The following is a 17,658-nucleotide window of genomic DNA, read 5'->3' as shown; positions in this document are numbered from 1 at the left end:
GCAACTTCTATAGATGTCAGTTGGTATCGATACAAGTTATCCTTTCAGCTCTAGTCTCTAAATACATGAATAGCATCGACTGGCATGCTTGAACAAAGACAATACATTTCTCGCAGATACTGCGGTACACAATTGCCAAAGCCGATCGATCAAGTCCAATGGGAATCATGTTGGTGGTCCTGGGCGGGGGTTCCAGGCAAGCTAAGTGACACAGCCTACGAACGTCTCGTTGACCACGCCTACCATCACTCCACAACTACCCAGCCCGGTACAACTACTCCAACGATTAGTGGTAGATGCGGTGAGTTGGGTTTTCATACAATATTTGTCCTTGGGTATCAAGACCTTCCAACCCCGCATTCGGCATTGGTTAATAATACGGGCGTTTCCCAATAGCGCGCCTCCAAGACTTTTGCAACGTGTTGGTCAAGAACAGTGCGCAAAATCTGTCGACCCGATGCACGTTTGGAATTAAAGGGTCGACAGATTTTGCGCGTTGTGGTTGGCCAACGCGTTGAAAACTTTCTGAGGCGCACTATTATCAGAACCACAACTAAAAGACAGACCATGCATTAACCTGTATGTTGTCATCGCAAACTTTCCATGACTTCCACTATTAACCCTTAAAATGTTAGGCCTCAAAATCTATGATACATGTATCTGTCAAAGGACATTATAATGTTTTAAAAGTTTCCTAAATTGAATAACTTATGACATATGCAGAGGGAGTTGAAGGAACATGTGGAGGGTTTTTCTTTGCCGACTCTGGATGTGTAGCATCCGTTAATTATGGACAAGAGGTGTACAATGACGACAAGGAGTGTGCATATCTCATTCGGGTAGGACACCATTTTCTGTCCCATTGTTTTCATCGCGTAGAATCAATTCAAAAATTCGTTCAAGTTCTCGATAGAATAATTTAAAAGAAGCTGTCTTTGGCTCGATATCAACCCCTGACGGTGTCGTTCCAGACAGTTTGAGATACAAAGTGAAATATGAAGAGTTTCAGTAAAAATATGGTTCTCTCTGTGTGTTCCGTCTTCCGTCAAAGTCCAATTTGTGGTTCAGAAATCGTTTGCAACTTTTTTAAGCGTAAAACTTCCTCGTATTTAAAACCTTTTCTTTCACCAGGCCCACTTCTCTTAAGTTAGTTGTGAACGTTTACGTTTTTGCTTTCCTGTCTGATGATTTGCTCTTGAATTTGTGTTTTACTTCTATTATATGGCCGCGCAATTTAATGCTATATCAGTGCGTCAAATTTACTTGGCTTCAGCTAAAAGGGTGCATGTGTGACTGGGAAATGCATGAAGCCGCTGATTAATGACTTTGGGACGAGTGTGTTCAACAACGTAAGTCATTCAGATGGGGCCTTTTCGCAGATTGAGGCTGGTAAAGGAGTCGAGCTGCGCGGGGAAGACAGGAGGAAGAGGAGACGTGCGCGTGGGACATGTTGCAGGTGGTTCCCAGCCAGGGTGCTGGCTCTGTCAGGTAGGAAATGTACAGACAGCTACGGGGGCAGAGTCTAACACCATTAGAAAAATCGTACATTCGATTGTTGATTTTTTTTTAGAGATTGTTCATCCTCTCAGCATCCTGTTTTTATACATAACTCTAAAATGGACGATGATCGTGCTTGAAGTTGCCCAACGATTCCCGAAGAATGCTCCTAAGGCTATGTCTCGAAAATTGATGAAAATGAAAACTTTATCTGTCAAAATGACAAATTAATTGTCACCTAGTCTCAAATAAAAGGTATAATAGAATTTCGTTTTTTTAATTTCAAACTAATAATCCGTTGTCAGAAATCAACCAAACATACGTTTTGAAGGATCGTTGGCTTTGATTCCAATCGAATACACGTAACAGGACTTCGAATGAGTCTAATGTTATGCAGTACCGCCACGTAAAATGTCGATAACTCGGTATCGATGATAATGTCTGAATGAAGATTGAGAGATCAAAAAAATTAGTGAAAGGACTGTGAATCTGTTTGCCGTATGACAGGATGTGCAGCGAAAGCCCTCCAATTGGGTCCTTTGTGTCTGTCGACAACACCATATGACTGTCAAGATGATCAGCGATGCCCTCCCCGGTGGCAGGGGCTTCGCGGCAAGCTTCCTCGCCATCAGCCTTGAGTAGCTTGTGGAGGGAAAGAAATTGGCTCAGTGGAGTCTGAACTTTTCTCCATGACAAAGTTCCAATTGAACTCATTCTGACACCTCATTCCACTCATACAATGTCTTCAATTCACTTGTTTAATTGTAAGCGAAGGAAGTTGCTATCTCCGAAATTGTCGTCATCAAAATATGTTGCTGCTACTTCCATTCATTTTCTCAAAGCCCACACGTATAGCGTTAATACAAAAATGATCGGGCGAAAAAGTACGGATATAGAATCCAATGTAACCTTTCTTTGGTAATGTTTTCCACTGAGTGATTGGGCGTTAAGATTTTGAGAAAGTGTCCGAGCACAGAATCCGAACTAGGCTTTAATTTTACCTTTACATTTATTTTGTGGACGAGAAGGCCCACCATTTAGCCATTTAATGTGAGAGATCCATCTTATTAAGTGAACGATTATTCCAAAAATCTTTTCTAACACTGGTAAAAACAATTTGAAATTGGCCAAAACGAGACAGAATATAAATGTAGGCCAGTCATTTTTAAACAAACGCAATTCGTGTAATTGTCTAGCACTGGTAAAAACAATTTGAAATTGGCCAAAACGGGACAGAATATAAATGTAGGCCAGTCATTTTTAAACAAACGCCATTCGTGTAATGAGAGGCCGCTATACATCTTGCATTTGGCCTGGTTGATTAGCGGCATCCTAGTAATTAAACTATACTGTAACTAAGCTCAATACAAAACAAAAGCAATCTAGAGTTCGTTACCGTATCTTTTGTCAAAAAGTCCCAGAATTCTTCTAACAATTTTGAAATACTTTTCGTCAACGCCAGTGTACCCGCCGTCATGTCCAAGCTGCACCACATTTTGAGGTTTTTACAGCGTAACGTAATACTAGAGAACATAATACAGAATTATTGTTGAACCATTCCTGACCTAATTATTTACAAACAAAAATGTTCCTAGTCATCTCCATGTTAACAAGCCCAATAACGATATCCAGACACGCATAAGAGTTACGCGCACTCGCCAACAATGCCGTTGATAATAAAAATCAATGGACAACGCGTTTTCCAAGTGTGACGTCACTTCTTATCAGTTTAACCACGCCCACTGCACCTAGAGGCACATGGAATCATGGACCCAGAACTTTACGCACAACTTGAGCACTCATCCAATAGAAGTTCGAAATCAGTGGTGCGTGCGCGTGTACGACGAAGTAACCTACGAACCTGATGACAACAAAAGAACTAAAATTTTATAACGCAACATGTTTGGACTGCCATTCGTGAGAACACACATCCGACGACTATATGTGTAGATGCAAACAAAATGTCGATGCTGTATAGTCAAATGACCGAAGACGACCGAGAACGAAAACAGCATGAGAAAGGTAAGCGTAGGCCACAAATAGAACGAAGCCTAATTGTTTTACGGGATTTTGTAGGATTTTGAGATCGAAATTCAATCATTGGGAACAGCAGTTTAGGAGATGCTTTGACACACTGAATTCCTTGTAGAGCCTGCAAAAACATTAAGCTGTTTCTTGTTTGTTTGGCACAAGGTGAAATTAGTGAGCGACCTGCCATTTGTCAACAGGTGTTTTTTTTTTCCATTCCCGTTCATGGCTGCCAGGTTGAGGCCGGTGAACAAAAGAACTGCCCTGCATGATGGTTACCGCGCAAAGCCTCTATTGATTACAAGAGCCCCTCGAGGTTCAAGCAAGGCCAAATTTCTTTCCAAAGTGGTTTTTAAAAAAGCCATTCTGGTTCGGATCGGATTTGATGCCGTATCGGTAGTCATGGTAATGTTAGCTGTCGAAAGCCCTCGCAGCTGATACTCGGTAATGGATCCTTTAACATGGCAAGGGACCATTGAATAAACGTGAAGTGCAAACCCTCGATAGAATTCTATAGATAATTGCTTTGTACAATATTTCTCCCCGTCTGTAGGCTGGAAAAGCAAAAGCACGACCTTTGACCTGGCCCACCCCTTCACCCACAACCCAAGACTGATGTCACCTTCTAGCTTCCGATCTCCGCCCAAAGCCCCTGCACTCTCCGGTGAGCTCGTATCATTCGATCATGAGGCAAGTATTGGCGGCATGGACTTGCAATGTACTGGTGTCCGTACCTCTACACCAGACACCCAGTCTTCAACATCGTCATCACTGATGAGAGGTCAAACAGTTTCACCGGAAGCTCGCGTCTCTCCAGCGTCTGAGAGTCAGTCTCGAAGCCAACTGCCGTACACATGGGATCGAACTTTTTTGCGGGAGGATCAAAGCCTGTCTCCGCAAGATCACAGCTTCTCACCAGAAGAATTCTTCTCCCTCGAAGTTCGTAGCGTTTCGCTGGATAATCAGATTTTCTCACCGGAAGGTCAACCTTCTTCACCCGAGGCGAATTGCTTTTCACCACAAGGTCAAACCATATCGCCAGGAGATGCATCCTACTCCCCAGACAAGGAGATCATTTCTCCAGGAGGGGACTCCTTTTCACCGACCACAGACAATCAAGTCGTATCACCAGGAAGCCAGACATCACAACCCCAGGATCAAACTTCATCAACAGAAGATCAGGTCTCAATACCGACAAGACTTTGTCGCTCCTCACTCTCTCGAGCAAAGGAGTGCGAGTCCCGTCAAGCTGAAAATGAGAGTGGTATCTCTTTGTTCTCAGACACAAAGTTCAACACAACTGAAGAGAACGTTGGTGAGGAGGAATCTCATAAGTCGGTCTCAGACTTCTCTGATGGCTCGTCTTCTGAGCTGAATTGGTCGCTCAGTGCTAGCTACTCTAGCAGTGCGTCGTCACGAAGTCAAAGCGATCAGGGAGAACGATCGTTGAGCGCAGACGTCATTGAGACAGAATCGGCCTCCGTGTGCGCCAGACGACGGCGCCGAAGAAGGAAGATTTCTGTTTCCAGGGCGTCTACAGCTTCGCCAGACGGAACACAAGTCGTGTCCAGCAACTTCTATTTTGGAGGTTCGTTTACTGGCAACGGAACCTACACCGCCAACTTGAGTCAATGCTCGGCGGAAGTTTCGTGCATTCTGGCTGGGGCGCCACCATGTGGTCGAAATAACGTCGCCCGTTCACCCATCGGCCAAATCAAACGTTGCTGTGGTTACCGCAGTGACCAGGCAGACGAAGTGATGAACTGGGATGATTTCCGTGCTCCGGGAAAAGGCAACTTTCAGACACCAGTCAAGAGAAAGTATCTGACTCCCTTCTATCCCCACGGTAATTCTTCGTGTAATGCTTCTCACTGCTTGCAACGCAGGCGGCGAGGCTTCAGACCGCCTCGCTTCAGTCAACAGCAAAGTTCAGAAGCTTCCACCGAATCCTACAATGCCGCATGGCCAGCTCTTCCTAGCTGCCAGTCTCCAAAACCAACGGAAAATCATCTCGACGACCCCGCTATCGTGTCCATCGGGACGACCGATGAAGATAAAAGCACACCCTGCCCACAAAAGATCGAGACTGTGAGTGTCGATTCCCGCGCAACTCAGCACGAGAACAGGATCATCTCCTTCCTTCTCAACGGCGCAGTCGGCCATCGATGCGTACATCCAAATGTTTCCTCGACGAGATTCGATACTCTGCTGCAAGATCCAGCCGTTTTATACGCGTGCCGTCAGTACGATACAAACGCGACCCTGCCGTACCGAGTCTTGGAGAATCGATACGCCTTGCCGGTACAACAACAATATTGTCGCACTCTACCAATTGGAGACGACCCGGCGATTCTGGCTTTAGGAGCACCGATGTTTTCCGTCTATGCTGGAATGCCAACGTACATGTACATCAACGGATACTGATTAAGCCTGGTGCTTAACTCTCAAAATTGTTTGTTTTTAAAAGACAAAATTTTTAAGGATGAAATCACATTTAGAAAATGCTGTTGGCCTACATAGCGTGCATAAATTTGTAACCTGTACCACAAAAAATAATATCTTTTGCATTAGAATGTATATTAGTGTGTATAGCTTGTCTCTTATCTAGCCCATAGAACAGTTATGCTTTCGAATGTACTCAGTTTTTCCATGCTACTTTTTTTTAAATTAATGCTTTTTTGTAATTTGATAAAAACCAGTGAAGGTACATGTAACTGTAGAAAAATGCTTGAGTTGGGCATTTTGGGTGAAAATGAAAATCAAATTTACAAGCAGCATTGTCTAAAGGCATAATAAAGTATGACATAGATTTACTTCGACGTGAGCGACTTTTTGTCTCAGTTTTTCTTTACCTTTTAGTCTACTTGTATTCAGTATGCATGCAGGGGCGGATCGAGGAAATATTGGGGGAGGGTCAGGCAGGAAATTATTATTAATATATCATTTTTGCAGACGAGTGGGAACGATGCTATCTTGTTTTCATACTTACTTTAGTCATTTTATACTAGTTTTTTCCCATTGTTTACCTTTTTGTCCGAGAGCATGGGGTGGTTTTGAGCAACACCCCCCCCCCCTCCGCCCAATCCGCCCCTAGAACGGGGTAGTTATGAAGGGCCGTGCTTTCTTGGAGGGTCTTGGTTCGCTCATGGTATTTTCTGTGCTTTTTATTTTCTCCAAGTTTTGAATGGGGAAGTCTAGGCATAGGACTCGACCGCACAAGGAGCTTAAACACCCCCCTCCATCATGCCCACCCATGCCACCAGGCCACGCCCCGAACGCGTTTCAAATTATTTGGGTTTAGGCTTTTAAGGTACCAGTCTAGAACGCCCCTTATTTGTTTAAGCCAGAGGGGGTCTTGACCCAGACGGTAATAAGACTCCTTGAGAGACGTGTCTCACGCGTCACAGGGCTAGAGAGTGCTTGACGAGACTACTACCGTGTGTGCGGTCTATCATAAGTTGGCATCATCGCTTTGACTAGTTTGAGCAATATCGACGCGTGTCGTCGGGTTGTGTTGGTGTCTTGTATTTTTACCCCAGCACATCGATTTCCTCGGCTTCGGAAGACCTGGCTCGGCCCTTGACGTGGAGTAGAATCCTCAGGTTTGGCGAGAGCTAGCTTTGCGAAGAGCTGTCGAAATCCTGCTGTCGACAATGGCTTTCTCGAGAGTTGTGATTCTACTTTGTATCGTGGCAGTTGCACTTGCTAGTAAACACAAAACAAAGGTACGTGTATACGGTGTATGCACATTGGTAATTGTCATGATTGTGCCGTCTGGTCAGGGTATAATCACTTTTTAGTAAGCCCTATCATCAGTTCTCGATGTTTCCTCTGCAAAGTCTTAGATATTCTCTTAAATATTTCATTTTGAAAAGAGTTCTATATCCGGCCACCACGAATCTTCGAGTGTACTATAAACAAGCTTTAAAAATGACTTTTATACCGACTTTTCATCAGACAAATTCAGTTTTTCCTAAGCGGAATTTGTTTAATAGACAGTCAATACAAACCATGATCGTGACGATGAGACCATTCCTTCCTCTATGGTGAGATGGAATTTAGTTATTTGTGATGGCCAGATGCCAAACTCTTGCTATCATTTTTACATTCCTGGAAAGTTTGGAAACGCTGTTCAGAAATTATCGACTCCTCTAAGCTCTGTTTGTGTGTAATGGACTGATTCTGAGTTTCCCTGACTTTTTAATGTCAAACTTCAGTTATTTCAGCTGGGTTACAAAGTACAGGTTCTACTTGTCCCAAGTACATGTAGGTCATAATCCATGACCTCAAATATTTCCTTGGTTTTTAGTCTTCTGACAGGTATGTTCCATGAACTGCTCAGAGAAAAAGTTGGTAAACCTGTCTGAAACATTAAAACTAGTTATTGTATTTGGAATTTTAGTTGCTTTGAGCATAGAGCAGCTAACCTCTGAAGAATTCCTTCAAGTGGATACCTGGAGTCTCTGTCATGTCTACCTTCATAGTTGATGTTGCCCCCTCTAGCTCGGTGTAACCTGTTGTGGGTCTTTGACTTGCCATGGTATTGTTCAGGTAATGGTCTGACTAAGCCACGGATTAGGTGGTCTTTGTGAAGCAATTTGGATGTCTACAAAATCATTGGCCAATGATTACACCGCTGCTCAGTGCAACAAGGGAACCACAGGCTTGAGCGGCCGTTGAATTGAGTTGAAGCAGCTACTTTGAGGATACCGTGCACATATGGGGCCAATAGGTACATGTATCCCCTCACATGTCCAATCCCTATACATACACTAGACTATTGTTACCTAACACATCCCCCAGAAGTCTGTAAGAATTCCTGAGATTCCGATCAAACAATGACCAACACAAAGGCGGGGGGGGGAGGTTCTCTCCGCCCCATATCTTGCATCATATGAGTGTGAGTAGCTTGAATTTCCTTATCAGTTTCTATTTCATGCTGTGCAGTGTGCATGTCTTCTGGAGTGAAACATATCCCACCAGATGAAGATGCACTAGGGGAGGATTTCTATTGAATCCTCAAAGAATACCATGAACAGACCCTGCTTAATACCTTCTGCCCAAACTCTATGGTTTGAAAAATTCGACGTAAGTGTTTTAAAAGTGAATACTTCAGTGTTTTCAGTGCTAAATTTGACTTATGGGGACAACATTTTTTGCTTTCAGATGGCAAATACATGTAGGTCACTTCAGGGAAAATTAGTAGTGTCCATTACTCGTACTTGTTTCCTGAATCCATTTAGAATTTGCTATCCAAATGCACTTTTCCCGACTCTTTCAAGAAGCCTTTGATAAGTGAGCACATCATTATTCCTTCAAAATCTTCCAACTGCCCCCATGGTGAAATTTGACACAGCCTCAGTCCTCCAAAATCCTCCATTATTTTTTTTTAATATGTTCCTTGGAGGGATGACCTTTTCCTTCAGAATCCTCAGACAATTCCTGTCATGAAGTTGAGGCAGTGTGCATGATAACAGAGCAGCCTGGATGATTTCAAATACCATCCAGGTCTGAATTTACATGTATGCACGTCTGAGTACAAACAATACAAGGTCTAACGTGAGACCTTGGCACAGGACATCCTTTGTCACATTTTTCTCCTTTTTATTCTGCTTCAATTCCCCCAAACCCCTCCAAAACTGCCCAAAGGATCTTGGAGGGATTGAGGAAGGTTGGGGTTAAATGTAAATCAATTATCAGAATAAACTTGTCTACTACTGTCTACATTTTTTCCAGTGCTATATTTATCTTGATTACATCATTTGGCCCAACCACCAGACCACAGGTGCCTTGAAGCATTCGCAGATTCCCACCAAGGTCTAGATCTGGTCTTCAATCACTTTGATCGTTACCCCATTTGGATGAGAAGCTGAATATTTTAGTGTAGAAATTATTCTACTGGAAAAGGTTTTCCTCTGGGCGATACTAGTGTATTCTAACTGTGTAGATTCTTAGTTTAGTATGTCTTGGGTTGAAGGGACTTGGAATAACGAGATCAGCAAGAGTTTTAAAATAAAAGATGATCTTGCAATTTCTGTGGATTGATGGGAATAATTAGTGCAGAATCAGTTGGGGCAAAATGCCTTTTTTGAAAATAATGCCATGAATAAACATGTACATGTATGTGAAAACCAGTCTTAAACTGTGCACAATTTAATAATTTTGTTAATTTTTAAAATTAATTTCTCATTGTTGGCCAAGTATTTGGCTGGCCATCTGCTCAACACATGGGCCTTGTTTGTCACTTATGCAGATGTAAACCACAGTAAGAGGTCATGGCTAGGCTCCTAGTGAATTTGGTTTAGCTTCCTTCCGCAAGGAAACAATATGGCACTGTCGATGCCCTCCCCCATGGTAGATTTCCCTTCCAGAACTAAAGAGTTGTGGTTCTTGTCAGAGGCAAGAATTAACCACACACATTCTGATTTTATTTAACGAAACCTTATTCACTGAGATGGTTTTGCTGTTCTTTTAGCTGGTGACTTTAAGAGTCTAGAGAGTTCCTGCACGTCTATTGCCATGGCAACCAGCTAAATCTCCCCACAGGGCACAGTGGGACACTTGGGCTCGGCAAACTTGGACCCAGCGGGCTGCTCGCAGGGGTCAAGCAAAGAGGTCAATATTTGACTCGACTTGACCCTAGTCCGCTCAGTCTTGCTGTGTCAGATTTGGGGCTAGTCAACAAATTCAAGAGGAATGGTAAATTCCACAGAAGGAATTGGACTAATCCAATCTGTAATTCTCCATTGAAAACGATCTGTTTCACCAAAGAATATCCGTCTGTCCTTAAGATAATAGATGGAGATGCAATCCTGAAATCTGCAATATTTTATTGATGTTAACCAGAAATTCTGTCATACTTGTTAATGTCTTCTATCCATCAAGAAAATAAAAAAGGAAGAAACTTTAGAAACCTCATGAACTTCAAGGATAAATCACAAGAGACAGTGTGAATGAAGTAATTAAACGAAATATTTTAAAAAGTATCAAACTGTTGAAATAAATTGCATATTGAATACAGAAAAGAAATTATATAATTTAAAGGATTGTTTCATTTATTTAAAAAAAGCTCCTAGGGCAACCTTTTATTTTAAAAAGGGGGTCCAATTTGTTGCAATATTAAGGACATTGCAACTGTGTAAGGTCATTACAGAAACCAGGCACTCTGGTCAGTGGTAGAGTTCACCACAAGCCCCACAAGTCACTTAGTCTTAGACCAAGTAACAAGCTGTGCAAGTGAGCTGTGACAACAGCTTTCTATCTTCCCTGTGCTGAAGTGCGCCCTCACTGGCAAAAGAAAGACAGACGGTGCTAAGTTTTCCAACCGGGTTCTTGCACGCATTCGGTGTGCACGCGAAGACCATATATTCCAGACTAAATGCATTGCGCATACTCAGCATGCTCTGCGTCAAATGTGCAAGTTGCACGCCCATGCAGTGAGTGCACACCAAATGACTGTCAATTTCATTTCAAAACACGTCCTCTTTTGTTCCTGCTCGGAGCGGAGTTGCCATTGTTCACCCTTACACTTATCACTGGTCTTGAGGGATTTTCACCGAACTGTGCAAAAAGACTTGTGATGGACTCATATGCAAATGTGGCCATTATGACATTTAAAAACAGCACATGTTACAATTTCACATCCATTCTGTATACATGTATTTGCCAGGTCCCTTATTTTGCCACTTACCATGAAAATCAATCAGACTTGGCAATACATACCGGTATCTGGCGAAATTAGGGACCCAGCGACTATACGGTCATGGACTTTAGACTCTATAGATCCAAACAACCAGCCACGTGAGACATTGATCATTCTTCTTTTGCAGCATCAGCAGATCAAAGCTGCAAGGCACGAGATTAGAAATGCGAAGAAAGCCTTGGAGTCGCTGACGTACACAAAAGAGGAGCAGATCTACAGCATTGACGGGTACCAGGAGGAAAATGAGGAGAGCGTGAATGACGTCAGTGGTAAGAAGGAACCAAACATCTGAACTGTCCTCCTCCCTTCCCCTGAAAGTGCCCCAGAGAAAGGGGCCAGATTTGGGCCCAAATAACCAATCTTAGAGACCACTTTTCAGGAAGCAGGTATCAGTGGTTTAGCCACAGGTGCATCTGAGCATCATTCGGACACCCTTTAGGCCGTACAATGTCCAACCTGGACGCCCTATATTAACTAAATGTGGACACCCAGTTTTCATTTTAGGGCTTAAAACCTTTTGAGTATCACTGAAATTGAAGGGGAAAACCTTGCTGAAATGTACTTTGGAGCAACCTTTCCACCGGGTGTGGATCTTTTCAACAGAAGTCTGGTATCCATCTTCAGAAATCTTGTCTTTAATGATTCCATGAAGTCATGGATCACAGTCTGAACTGATCAAAATGACACTCAAATGCTGGCATTTTTGTATCAAAGCGTCACATAATGCAACAACCAAGCTTTGACCATCATGCATATCATTTAGTAGAAAAAGTTTAACTTCAGTGCAGTTCTTTCCAACACATCCGACAGGCCAGTGTTATAACCTCTCTGTTTAACACCCCCTCCCTCCAACGGTCCCACCCACCCTCCCACCCCAGACAAGTGCCACACCTTGCAGTGTCCACCGGGCGAGACCTGCTATGTGGACGGCAATGGCGCCCCCTACTGCGACTGCGTGGAGTTGTGTCCCGAGGAGGAGAATGACCCCTTCATCCAGGTCTGCAGCACCACCAACGTGACCTACCGCAGCCAGTGTGAGCTCTACCGGCTCCGCTGTGCCAACCCAACAGAGATGGATGTGGAGCAGCTCGATTATTTTGGCCCCTGCAAAAGTAGGAAGCCCTCAGTCTTCCATTTTTTAAGTTTTATTTTCGGCTAGGTGACAAAAGACATACATGTAAGGTTGTCATCCAGGTTTTTGAAGTTATCACGAGCGCCAATCAAGAGGGGCACAAACAAGCATTTGTGTGTTGTGTGCCACGTGTGGAAAATCCTTAAAAATGCACTGTCATGTTTTAGTTAGCCTTGGTGGCACATTTTTGTCTCACTTATTTGAAAAGTATTTTGATGCCGTTTTGGTTTTTATTCTAATGTAAATTTTGATCTTCATGAGCAGTGATCTCATTCCAGAAAAGAAAAACTCAATGTTGCATTCATTTATGTGCACACAAAAAATAGTGGATTTTTAATATGTTGCTATTCAAAATTTGCCTTTGTGTGGTGATTCACTGTTGTTTCCTTAAATGGCAATAAGTCAGCGAGCAACCCTTTTGTGGAAATGTTTTGAGTTCACAAATAATGGAGCAATACTTCCTCATTCGTACCGCAGTCATGGAGCAGTGCAACCCGGCCGACCTGGTCATGTTCCCGGAGCGCATGCGCACCTGGTTCTTCGAGGTCATGAAGGAGCTGTCAGGGTGGGCTGAGCAAGAGGGCGGGCTGGACGAGGAGGAGCGCAGAGTGGAGAAGGAGGCTGAGGCGGAGACTAAGCCCTGGCGACGCCCCCTGCACTGGAAGTTTTTCAACATGGACATTGCACCGAACGACTTGTGAGTGGATTGCAGTATGAGTCTGGTCTCATCAGACCACTTCATCATCTGGGTCATTCCATGAGGTTGGGGCACAATTTGTGACGGCGTCCGTTGTTACGTAAAAATGAACAGCTATTTCCCTGCATGTGGATTCCAAATTATACATCTTGCAAGGCTGAATACAGAGGTGTGTTATTTGTACAGAGTAAATGACCTACTTGTCAGGTCATGACAGGTGGTAAAAGTTACCCATGTCACAAATTGTGCCCCATCCTCATGGAATGACCCATTTACAGGACTCTGCAACAAACCTTTCTTCAGACATGCTTTCAAAAAAACTTTGCTGGGAGTGGACAGGCAGGTTTGAACCTTGGCTGGGTAGGGACAGGAAGATATTTCAGTTCTAGATGACATCCTGTGGTGAAAGAGTAGTTAATAGCATGCAGTCTACTCAGGTATTATCTGTGTGAGCCTTGAGTGCCACCAAGAGAGGGCGCAATTTTCCCAGCAACGGAGGCTCCTTTGGTAGTAACTGCCTATCGCTGGTTCAAGAACAACTGTGAAAGGCAAGTGTTGCAGTCGCATAGCTACCAACAAAATGAACACTCCCGACCAACATGGCTCTGTTTCAACCAGTGAGGGGGTGCTCCTGCTCAAGGCAGATAGGAAGAAATGCACCTGACAATTTATACACAGTTTCAGATATGTTGAAAACTGACAATCTCAACCCTGTTGGTCTAAGTGGAGTAATACAGGTTTATGACATACTTTGCACTGTTCCCGTTGAAATGCTAGCAGAGCAAGTACTGAGGTCACATCTTGATTTGTTTCTGTTTCTCCCTCAGCCACTTGAGCACGGCAGAGCTGAAGCCCATGCGGGCCCAGCTCCTTCCCATGGAGCCTTGCACCGATGCCTTCATTGCCAGCTGCGACACCAACGACGACGACCTGATCTCTATCGTGGAGTGGGGCAAGTGCATGGGACTGAATGATGGTGAGTAGCGTCAATCTTGAAAGGGCCAGTTGTGGCTCCGACTGATCTGACGCGATGCCACTGGCACAGTCGCACCACCCTCATGCATGTTTTGGCATCTTGGCAATTCCGAAATACCGTACTGGTCGAAGGGACGCGTAATATGCACACATCACCTGCATTAGAGTGTGGTGTCATTAGAATAATAATGTTAAGCTTCGGTTGCCAAATTAGTCCCTTCTCATTGAAGGTCTGTTAAATACAGGAATTTGCCAAGTGTTGAAAGCAAACTTGCCGAGCAAAAAAAGGCCACTAGCCAACAACATATTGTTATTCGTCTGGGCCTCGAACTGGACCAAGGGAGGGAATTATTTTAATAGCAACGAAGGTTCCTTTAGTCGGAACTGAATTACGCTGGTTCACCAACGACTATGAGATGCGTGCCTTGCTTCACGTCGCTACCAACAAAACGAACCCTCCTGACCAACCCGACTGTTTTCAACTAATGGTAAGGTGCTTCTGCTCGAGGCAGACTGCTTGCGGGAATAGATGTTTCTGGCAACTTTTTGAAGAAGGGGGCGTGACTCCTTTGGGGGCGAAGCACTCAATACTGGCAGACTACAAACCCTCAATACTGAAGCGGGTCAGTTCTGAGTTTCATGAAAACAGGCAATTGTTTGCTTTCCCTGTTTTCATTTGTCTTTTCTTTCCATTCAGTTTTCTTTGTTTTCCCATATTTTCTAAAGCAAGTGTCCCCTTGCCCATGATTTTGCCAAGTTCTTTACTTTGTTTTACAAGCGTTCCTTTTATTTAATTTCATTTCAGATGAGATCTTGTATTAGACTACGGTTGATTGACTCAGAGATAAAGAAAGCGTGCTACCTTGCTGTACAACTCAAGATCATGGTGCTACTTTTTCAATCCGTCTTCCTTTTGCCAACTGTTTTGGTAAATTTAGAACAAAACTAAATCATGTTATTGATGCATGTGAGAAACTGGTCAGTGGTTTTGAGAGAAAACCTGAACTAGATTTTGACGTAATAACTCCTGCACATATCGCATAGTTATTATATTTTGGTGCTTGAATTATCAAGATTACACATACCTCGTTACTGATTTCAATGTTCATATTTGAACACATCGTGCCTTGAATTCTTGTTAGTGTATATAAATATTGGTTGCAGATCGTAGCCTGTTCACTGCCAGTTTTATCAACAGTTGCCACTTTTTTTTTTTTACCAACCATTGTTTACAATTTCTGGAAAGCTGTAGATATTCGGTTGCAGGCTGCCTCTGTCCCTTCTTGATGATTGACGTAAACCTGATTATGTGCCTGTAATAACTGTATCCTGTGTTTTTTTTTCAGTCAGGCAGATACCATGTAAATCACTGCAAATCGTGGCTTTTTTCATTCACTAAGCAAAGAAACAAATGGATAATATTTTATCAGTGTGGGTACAAATCACTTCTGTTGAAAAAATTTCACGTCTGCTCCACAGTCGTTTTAAACACCAATTTTTCACAAAGAATGTGAAAGTAACTTTGCAATAAGCATTTCCGAGATAAATTTGAATAAAATCTGGCACACTGAGCTATCTGATCATAAACGTAACAATTTGAATTCCCCAGACTAAAGACGATGTTGCTGTACCATTTTATTCGGGGCAAGCTTTTGCATAGCGACCACCATCTCTGGAATGGACTGGTTCCTTTGTGCCCTTCTTATCCATTGAAAACAGTGCATTGGTGCAACGCGTCTCTCATGTAACTAAGCAAAAGCTTGCCCCGAATCGCGAGGTATAGCAACGGTGTCCTTTGTATGGAGAATTCATATTGGTAAGTTCACGTGAATTCAAAGAACTCAGTGTACCAGATTTTATTCAAATTGAACTCGCAAAAGGTTTATTAAAGCAAATCAATACAGTTATTTTACGTCGAGAAAAGGGTATGGAGAGCCTAAGGTAAAAAGTATCTTGCCTTTTTTCCACCTTTCCAATTTGAATAAGACAATCACACATCAGTGGATTCCAGGCTTTCGTTGAGGAATTTACTATAGAAAGCAAATAATTAAAAGGAACAGATCTTAGAATCAACAAGTTGATAGAATGGAGGTGGCCCTCTTTTAGACTGGTTCCTCGACCCAAGCAGTTCTGGACTAGGTCAGTTAAATTTATATTAAGCTTCTGTCCAGTTTTTTAGGGGTCATAAAATGAAGTAGCCATTTGTGAGCTTTTAAAACAGATTTTAAGATGTAGATTTTCAAGTGTGTAGATAATAGAGGTTTTTAAACTCATTTTCTAATGACAGATTCATCCCTTCTGACAGACGCACTTGGAAATATCTGCCGGTCCTATCACTGAAGAAAATGTAACACTAAGTACACATAGTGCCTTCCTTGCCAATTGTATTTTTACAAAATGGCTTCGACTACTTCCTGGTCTTATTTGTAGGGATATTTCCGGCTGAACTATCCAAAGTTCCACTTGTCTGCATGTAAGCATTTTGTCAGTTTCTATACTTAATTTGGGCCAAATCGAAACGGTCTTTTTGACTTCAAAACCATCTCAGACCAACAGGAGGTACTTTCTAGTGCATGTTGTTTCATCACCGTTACGATCTTGGTAATGATATTGTGTGCTGTCTTTTTTTTTTAATCTATAAATTAAAGTTTCGCTACGCTTCTTAGGTAAATAAAAGTGCAGCAAGAAAGATAGTTGTCTGCTTTTTTATGTTTAATATTTGCACCACTTTTTATTATTGTTCGTCACCTTGGAGATTTTTTTAACAGACCATAGTTATCTAAAGCAATGCTTTGTTTACTCTATGCCTATTTCCGCTCTATTGGAGTAGCATCCAAGAGGCAGTTCTGACCTGGGGGTGGCCATGTGTTCTGTGCGTCAACAAACCAGATTGTGGGACGAGGTTGAACATGAGTCTTCTCAGTGAAGCTTGATTCCATCCCAATGTGGTCGTAATTGTATATTGACAACGAGTGTAGTTGTGCACAATTTTTCCACCCTAATAGCGCCGGAATTATTCAGATCATCTCACAGACGGGGGACTGATTCTGCGTCGCAGAAGTTCTTGATTGTTCCATGCCCTGTCTTATTGAAATTTTGGATATTCGTAGAGACATTCACTATGAGTATATTGGTAACGGTTGAATTCAATCCAACATTGGGTTTTGTTTGTGGTGATGTGAAGTTTTGGTCTCACATGTACTGAGCACGAAAGTGTCAAAATTTATTTGGCTTGTCTCGGGAAAAAATTACCGATAATGATATGTTCGATTTTCCTGAAATCAGTGTCAGAACGACCTTGACACATGACTGTTACTGAGATAAACTTCTGAAGACTCGGCCCGGAAAAATGCGCTCCGCCAAATATTAGAGCAAATATCGAGGGGAGGACACATTCCGCACCCGGCTTTATCAGGGCTGACGGCCCGGAATTCTTGAACATTTTTGACAGATACATTAACAATAGAATAGGTTCAGATTTAACCGGATGATAAGGTGAGGAGGCTCAATACCCCCCCTTGACTCTGTGACGCCCCTTTTAAGCAGTAGATACTGCTTAAGTACATGTACCATTAGAAATGGTACACATACGGGACACGTACGCGGGAAAACTGGGTGACTGGTTAG

The 17,658-nt window shown here is 42.9% G+C and overlaps 2 protein-coding genes across 3 annotated transcripts; both read left to right on the top strand.

Moving 5' to 3' along the window:
* The first annotated feature begins 116 nt into the window (after positions 1 to 116).
* On the top strand, positions 117 to 16,720 carry LOC110977526 (SPARC-like). 2 transcript variants are annotated; one of them, XM_087129883.1, is made up of 8 exons: positions 117 to 301; positions 724 to 839; positions 1,380 to 1,488; positions 11,355 to 11,496; positions 12,106 to 12,339; positions 12,837 to 13,056; positions 13,884 to 14,032; positions 14,837 to 16,720. In XM_087129883.1, the coding sequence occupies exons 2-8, from the start codon at positions 790 to 792 to the stop codon at positions 14,851 to 14,853; spliced, it is 921 nt and encodes a 306-aa protein (XP_086986009.1). In that variant the 5' UTR covers positions 117 to 301; positions 724 to 789; the 3' UTR covers positions 14,854 to 16,720. The 2 variants fall into 2 exon arrangements, with proteins under 2 accessions (XP_086986009.1, XP_022087450.1); XM_022231758.2 differs by lacking the exons at positions 117 to 301; positions 724 to 839; positions 1,380 to 1,488 and adding an exon at positions 6,909 to 7,250.
* Positions 3,356 to 6,344, top strand: LOC110977501 (uncharacterized). The gene is made up of 2 exons (XM_022231710.2): positions 3,356 to 3,519; positions 4,079 to 6,344. Exons 1-2 carry the CDS (start codon positions 3,459 to 3,461, stop codon positions 5,947 to 5,949), a joined length of 1,932 nt encoding a protein of 643 aa, XP_022087402.2. The 5' UTR covers positions 3,356 to 3,458; the 3' UTR covers positions 5,950 to 6,344.
* Positions 16,721 to 17,658: the final 938 nt, after the last annotated feature.

This window comes from Acanthaster planci, linkage group LG19 (assembly GCF_054643075.1).
Source record: "Acanthaster planci isolate LZ-2023a linkage group LG19, COTS_SCS, whole genome shotgun sequence".
Taxonomy (NCBI): domain Eukaryota; kingdom Metazoa; phylum Echinodermata; class Asteroidea; order Valvatida; family Acanthasteridae; genus Acanthaster; species Acanthaster planci.
This window is presented reverse-complemented; position numbering and strand designations above follow the sequence as displayed.

What these genes read in the sequence shown, in the direction of transcription:
- LOC110977501 (XM_022231710.2), top strand. Translation starts at nt 3,459, where the DNA reads ATGTCGATGCTGTATAGTCAAATGACCGAAGACGACCGAGAACGAAAA. An exon ending in ACGAAAACAGCATGAGAAAG is followed by an intron (nt 3,520 to 4,078) that starts GTAAGCGTAGGC and finishes CCCCGTCTGTAG; the next exon opens with GCTGGAAAAGCAAAAGCACG.
- LOC110977526 (XM_087129883.1), top strand. Translation starts at nt 790, where the DNA reads ATGGACAAGAGGTGTACAATGACGACAAGGAGTGTGCATATCTCATTC. An exon ending in CAGGGTGCTGGCTCTGTCAG is followed by an intron (nt 1,489 to 11,354) that starts GTAGGAAATGTA and finishes CTTCTTTTGCAG; the next exon opens with CATCAGCAGATCAAAGCTGC. An exon ending in TTATTTTGGCCCCTGCAAAA is followed by an intron (nt 12,340 to 12,836) that starts GTAGGAAGCCCT and finishes TTCGTACCGCAG; the next exon opens with TCATGGAGCAGTGCAACCCG.